General features: G+C 49.2%; 1 protein-coding gene across 1 annotated transcript in view; it reads right to left on the reverse strand.

Moving 5' to 3' along the window:
* LOC135811222 (uncharacterized) overlaps positions 1-3,790 on the reverse strand; it is an 8,883-nt gene extending 5,093 nt beyond the window's left edge. The window contains exons 1-3 of the mRNA XM_065324415.1: positions 3,204-3,790; positions 776-959; positions 16-205 (exon numbers count right to left, since the gene is read on the reverse strand). Of these exons, the coding sequence (XP_065180487.1) occupies positions 16-205; positions 776-959; positions 3,204-3,484 (655 nt within the window). The 5' untranslated portion in view covers positions 3,485-3,790. The remainder of the gene's footprint in view (positions 1-15; positions 206-775; positions 960-3,203) is intronic.
* Between the last annotated feature and the right edge of the window lie 2,710 nt (positions 3,791-6,500).

The following is a 6,500-nucleotide window of genomic DNA, read 5'->3' on the forward strand; positions in this document are numbered from 1 at the left end:
ACGGTGAGTGCATACCTTTGAATATCAGTAGATCCGGTCGGGAGCTATTCCCTGCAGCCTCACTGGCCCACCAGACAGCACCGACCCCGTCGATGGATGCCGTCCCGCTCACACCAAGCACACTGCAGTTCGTGGGCTCCGTGAACTTGATCAAGTGGTTCTTGCCATGCCAATCAGCCGTCTCACTTGGTGCAAGTACCGTGCCCTGGACCATTGACAACACACAGACAAACGGACGAATGGACAGATGGATACCGGGATACCGATGTAGGCCAAAATGTCAAGAATTATGTTGAATCGATGTCATGTCCATAGATGCATGCCCCCACATCCTGCTACAACCCCCACACACCCAGAGAAGACAGGACAGGATGTGTGTGTGTGTGTGTGTGTGTGTTGGGGGGGGGGGGGAAGCAGGGGTATCTGCAGTTGGATCCCGGGATGGATACCCTGATAAAGTCAATCCGTTTTCTGCATCTTGTCCTCGCCCACTTACTGAGGTGTGGTGAGCCGATAGGTGGGGTCATTTTCAAGTCCACCCAGAGTTTGGGGGGTTTAGGGGTGTCGGCCGTTGGGCGGTTCAATAGCCAATTGAGTTATCTTTCCAAGATTCTATTGAATCCTTCTCTCTCCTCTCCCGGGGAGACCCACGTGACCAGTTTGGGCGGTGAGCAAGTACAAGTACAAGTACTAGTGTGTCTATGTGTGTCTGTGTGCATGAGTGAAAGAGAAATCAAAGCCCTGCAGCTAAATCTATTATGCTAGCAACCCATACCTCAATCACCAGCCAGGTATTCTTGCAGTCGTCCAGTCGTAGTGGTGAAGTGAGAAACTTCCCAGCAGGTACATAGACTGTTGAGTGATTGACGGCCTTGGAAGCTGCTCGGATGGCCGCCTGGAATGCTTGTGTGCAGTTTGTCACACCATCTCCCACAGCACCATAGTCGGTGATATTGAACCTGGAAAGGAAGACAATTTCTGAAGCTTTGCCACGGGGTCATGTGAGAGCTAGGAATACCGCATTTTCCGGTGTATAAGCCACACTTTGACCACTCAAATTTCACCCAAAAAAGGGGGATGCGGCTAATACTCAAAAAATCAAACGAGAGAGCTTGGAAGCTCAGGACCCTACGCTATGCTTTTTTGCCTTGATGACCTAGACAAAAAAAAGCATAGGGATGTTATAAATTCTTATAAAAAATTCCTTTTTTTTAAAGACATAACCTGGGATTCGAGCCCGCACTATCGCGCGCCCTGCATGCATCCCCCGATACACTTCGCATACATACTAATTCTTCCAAGTTGCTTCACGTGATGATCTTGCATGTATTTGAAAGCCCTATTTGAATATGCATTGTGGCCAGCCGTCTTTGATGGTACGGTACGGTACGGGATAGGTACGGGACAGGTACGATCGAGGGTAATACGACACTATCTACCGCCTTGATGACGGCAAAAAAGCATAGGGATGTTATAAATTGTTCAATTCTCCTATTTTTTTTTTCAGGCATATCCTGGGATTCGAACCCGCACTATCGCCCTACATGCATTCCCCCATACACTTCGCATTCATACCCATTCTTCCAAGTTGCTTCACGTTATGATCTTGCGTTTGAAAGCCCTATTTGAATATTGCGGCCAGCTGTGTTTGATGGTACGGTACGGTACGGGACAGATACGGGATAGCGCCAGGCGTGACACAAACACACAAACAAACACACAAATACCAAATTAAAGCTGTGTGGACCCTGGCTAGCGCCAGACGTTACTGAAGTAACGTCTTCTGCATAGCTACGGGAATTAAAATATAGATATAAATAGGTCAGTTTGAGCACTCCGGCAAGGTAGGTTCGGGCCTGGTTGATTTATTTTTCATTGCTACCAGGTTCGCCCTCATTTCCTCTGTGCTGCGTTGATGAGTCCACAAAGAACAAAACAGTTCTGTTCGCAGATTGAATACGCTAGATATCTGCATTTCGTGGCAAAAAAAAACAAAAAAAAACGTGGGGTGCTATACTTCAGTGTGGCTCGTGCTCTGGAAAATACGGTAATTACTATGGGGACTGTCTACAGTGCCCATGCTAACTCCACCAGCAGAGAAACGTAGCATTTTTGCAGCCGACACGAGAACAGAACACTAACAAAAATGTGTGTCTTGACCCCAGGCCATGATTCGGAAGTTCTTCCGCGATCAGTGAACTGTTCAGCTTGCGATAGCAATCCTGATCTGCTGACCCCAAGTGTGGCCCAGCAATTGCATAATATGGAGGCGTACATGGTTCGGCCCTGCGCCCAAGGGAGGACAAGAATAGCTTCACATGCATTCGCTTTAGGTTTCGCCATGACTTCACACTCAACATCACATTCACACTCAACATCAAGAGCAGAAACTAGGAGAGGATCTAGCTAACTCTGCCCTGACTGTAATTTTCGCCATTGCCGAGCCGCCGTGCTCACAGCAGAGACTTCTGCGTGTGTTATTGTTGTGAACGGGGAACACAAAGACAACGTGTGTTGTCCCAGTGGACACGACTTGAGCGTCGGGAGTAACATCCTAGTAAGATTGTGAACCCCACCATCCATGCCGCATATACCTTCAGGGGGGGGGGGGGGGTGCACGGCCGCATATGTGTAGGCTGGTGTACGTCATTCATGGTCACTATGTGCATGCTGAACCTGGGTCGAAATTGTTAGCACCCCCCACCCCCCACCCCCCCCCCCCTCCATGCTCCATGCGAGCTATGTGCTTTCACCTTAGACCTCAGATGCCCATTGCCAGACGCGATGGTAGTGATGCTACAGCCTAAATAAGCCTTGTGATGTGAAACATGTGCTGGAATTGCAGCACTACCGGTCGACAGCTTGCAAGCCTCAAGAATTGACCGCCACCCTACTGTGCTTTTTGAAGCACACACAAAACACGTACACACAAACACACACCATGTACCATGTATACGCCCATCGCAAGAGAAGCACTCGAATCTGTAAATGCACTGGATATGCACCCCCAGATTTTCTCTTATAGCAACGATAGCGGACAAGACCTGAATGAGACAGATCAAGACTTGCGCCAGGTAACTGTCTAATCCACGCACACGCGCGCACACACACACACACGCACGCACACGAACACACACACACGAACACACACACACACACACACACACACAAACACAAGCACTGCTCTGGACTTACAAACTCACACGTGTCTCTCGTCGCTCTGAACGCCCTCCGCCATCTCCATCCGATCATTCATTCTTCCATTCATACCTGCCACATTGGTAAAGCTATCGAGGTCAAAATTTCTACTCCTCGCTGTCACTTCTCCACGATCCCTCCTCTCATTGAGAAGGTCTGCTTCAGGGCCAAGGCAAGCCACATGGCTAGTAAGCGACGTAATGAGCACCAGTAGCATAGCGCAGAAGACATGCTCCACAAGCCGTTCCGAAGCTTGTCGACGTGCACAACGACCGCTCAGCAGCATTGTGGCTGTTTTAGTGTGGGTCAACCGTGTCCGACCGGAGGCCGGAGCTCCGGGGCCGGGGGAAAGTTACACGACGGTGGACACCGGTAGCTGCGTGGTCACGACACACTGAGCGTTTCGGATAGGCTACGATGGATCCCCGCTACCAACGAAGACATAGGCATACTGCACGTAGTACTTCTTTCAGTAGCCGAGAAAGAGAGGAAAGCTGCTGTTTGCACTTTGTAGCAAGAGAAAAAGAATGTTTAGAAATTCGATAGAAAGATTGGCTGTTGATGGCTGCAGAAAGCCAACTCGGCAAATGTCACCAGATCACGCAGCCAGTAGATCTACAATGACTTTCTGTTGACATGACTGGTATACCTGTGCAGCGCTGTAGCATGCAGGATCTGGTTCGAAATGCATGAAGGCAATCACACACTTGCCCGGTTACCCAGTAGTCCCCATGTCATGGCATGCCCAGACTAGGAACCCACCTCAGACTCAATCCTGAACGGTACTTGCATTCACCTAGCACAGCTCTAACAGCTCCAGCTTTTAGAAGACAACCAATAGGGCTTGAAAGTGCTACGTCACTCCATAGCAATGGCATAGCAACAATTTGAAAAATTCGAAAACTGGATCCACCTGGATCCAGTCTTTGTATGGATCCAAGCACATTTCAAGCGGTCTCACTCACAGCAAGGTGATGTTGCCAGTGAAACTGACTGATTTGGCTAGTGGGGACGGGGTGACAACTGGTGGCGAAGTAAAAGTTGCACCTGCATACGACATGAGTGGGTTGCTATGCACCCACATACTGAGGCAATAGCAAAGTCACACCTTGGTGGATCCAAAATAGAAATCTGATGTCAATTTACTACTCCCAGGCCGTTTTTGACGTCATCACTTTCAAGCCCTATTAGGACAAAGATGGAATTTAAAACATGGGCGTCGGAAACGTTTTCCGTTTGGTCGGGCTTCACTGCAGTTTGGTCGGCTGTTGTACGATAGTGAGGTACACATGCCAGCATCCCCCCCCCCCCCCCATACACATACAACACATGCTACCCACCCACCACACACATACACAAACAACACATGCCACCCCCTCCCCAATACACCCACAAGCAACACATGCCACCCCCTCCCCAATACACACACAAGCAACACATGCCACCCCCCCCCCCCACCCACCAGACACACAACACATGCCAGACCCCCCCATACACACACACACACACACATACACAAACAACACATGCCAGATCCCCACCACACACACAACACATGCCAGATCCCCACCACACACACACACGCGCGCCGCACACACACCAAACACAAAGCCAACCGAGGCAAGGCACTGCAGTAGGAAGCAGCTCTTGGGTAATTCCACAGCACAACAATCACAAGCGGTACAGGCACGCAATGGCGGAAGATGATACGCCTGTTCAAGCAGCATGTCACCAGCAATGAGAGTCAAAGAACAGACTTCAAATCTGCCTGTGAGAGAGAGAGAGAGAGAGAGAGAGAGAGAGAGAGAGAGAGAGAGAGAGAGAGAGAGAGAGAGAGAGAGAGAGAGCGAGAGAGAGAGCGAGAGAGAGAGAGAGAGAGAGAGAGAGGAGAGAGAGAGAGAGAGGAGAGAGAGAGAGAGAGAGAGAGAGAGAGAGAGAATGTGTGCTCACACCCAGGCTTTTCATGCAGGATCTCTGGACTCACTAACTTACATTCTTCGTCTTCATATAACTATTATACCAACACATCTGTGTCTCACAACTGCAGTACATAATGCGCTCATCGCAAAACCTCTAATGTCACATCGGGACACAACAACGCAAAACGTAGTGTTGGACGCAAAAACTGCAATATAAAAAACACAGATACAGATAAATTAAAAAAATCAAGTCGTCATATTGTCTGAAAAACATGAGCCCTCAGAACGCGTAAACAAACTACGCTCAATCTGCGGAGAAACGAATAAAAAAAATAATTTCAAGTTTGCGCCGATACTTCTGCAATTAGCCCACTGAACGAGAGCTGGCTCAGTCTGAGGAGAAATAAATTAAAAATAATTTTAGTTTGCGGCAATACCTCTGCAAGTAGCCCAGTCAACGAGAGCTGGCTCGGCAAGTGTTGGAAGTTGACACAGCAGTCAGCTGTGTTACAGGTATGTCCGAAACACGTTGGTCACAGCATCGAGCACGGGGGGGGGGGGGGGGGGGGGCGCTGTCGGAACTTCACCAGCGGCAGCAAGCATTGCTTCGGACCCCTCTTCTTCGTCGCGGGTGAGGAACGCAAGAGATTAGCCGTGAATAGTTTGGTCTGTGGAGGTGAAAAGAGCACAGAAGCAAAGCACAGAGACAGCACTCAGAACACAGAAACACAAGCACACCATCTGTCTGTGCTGCAAGCAGATACCGCACAACATTCGGATGACAGTTGTCTAAGGGGTCGTCGCAAAAGTTTCTTGTCGTTCGTTTCGTACTCGGACCCCCTCCCCTCCCTCTGAAACGAACGCAGCTTGCTATGCTGGACGACGAAAATCGCATGCATGTACATATTGTACAGTGTCGGTCGACTTGTGATTTTGGCTCGCACCCCCCCCCCCCCCCCAAAACTTTCAGGGACGACAAAAAACTTTTGCGACGACCCTTTTAAGGACCTCAGGCTGAGTAGAGCGCTCTATGTCCAGTGGACAGAGCCAGTAATATAGTACTCATACAGGAATGACACAATCAAGTCATTTTTGTGCCGTTACTCAGTTTCATGTCATTGCTGTGTGAGCACCGTAACACTTTGATGACATGGAATACGCATAAAAAACTAGGGGTGAAAATAATAATCTTAACTCGGATGGCGAGCCAATAAGATCAAGGATATGAAGAAGAAGGCAGGGGGCGTCGGACACGGTACGGTCACTACGGTATTGATCGTACCACTCTTCGCCCCAGGTACCCCGGGAATCAATAAAACACACTGATCTGGGATCTAAATTTCCAAATTTTTTTGCTCACCCACCCCACGGGTAAATTGTACA

The sequence above is a fragment of the Sycon ciliatum genome, chromosome 3, assembly GCF_964019385.1.
Source record: "Sycon ciliatum chromosome 3, ocSycCili1.1, whole genome shotgun sequence".
NCBI lineage: Eukaryota > Metazoa > Porifera > Calcarea > Leucosolenida > Sycettidae > Sycon > Sycon ciliatum.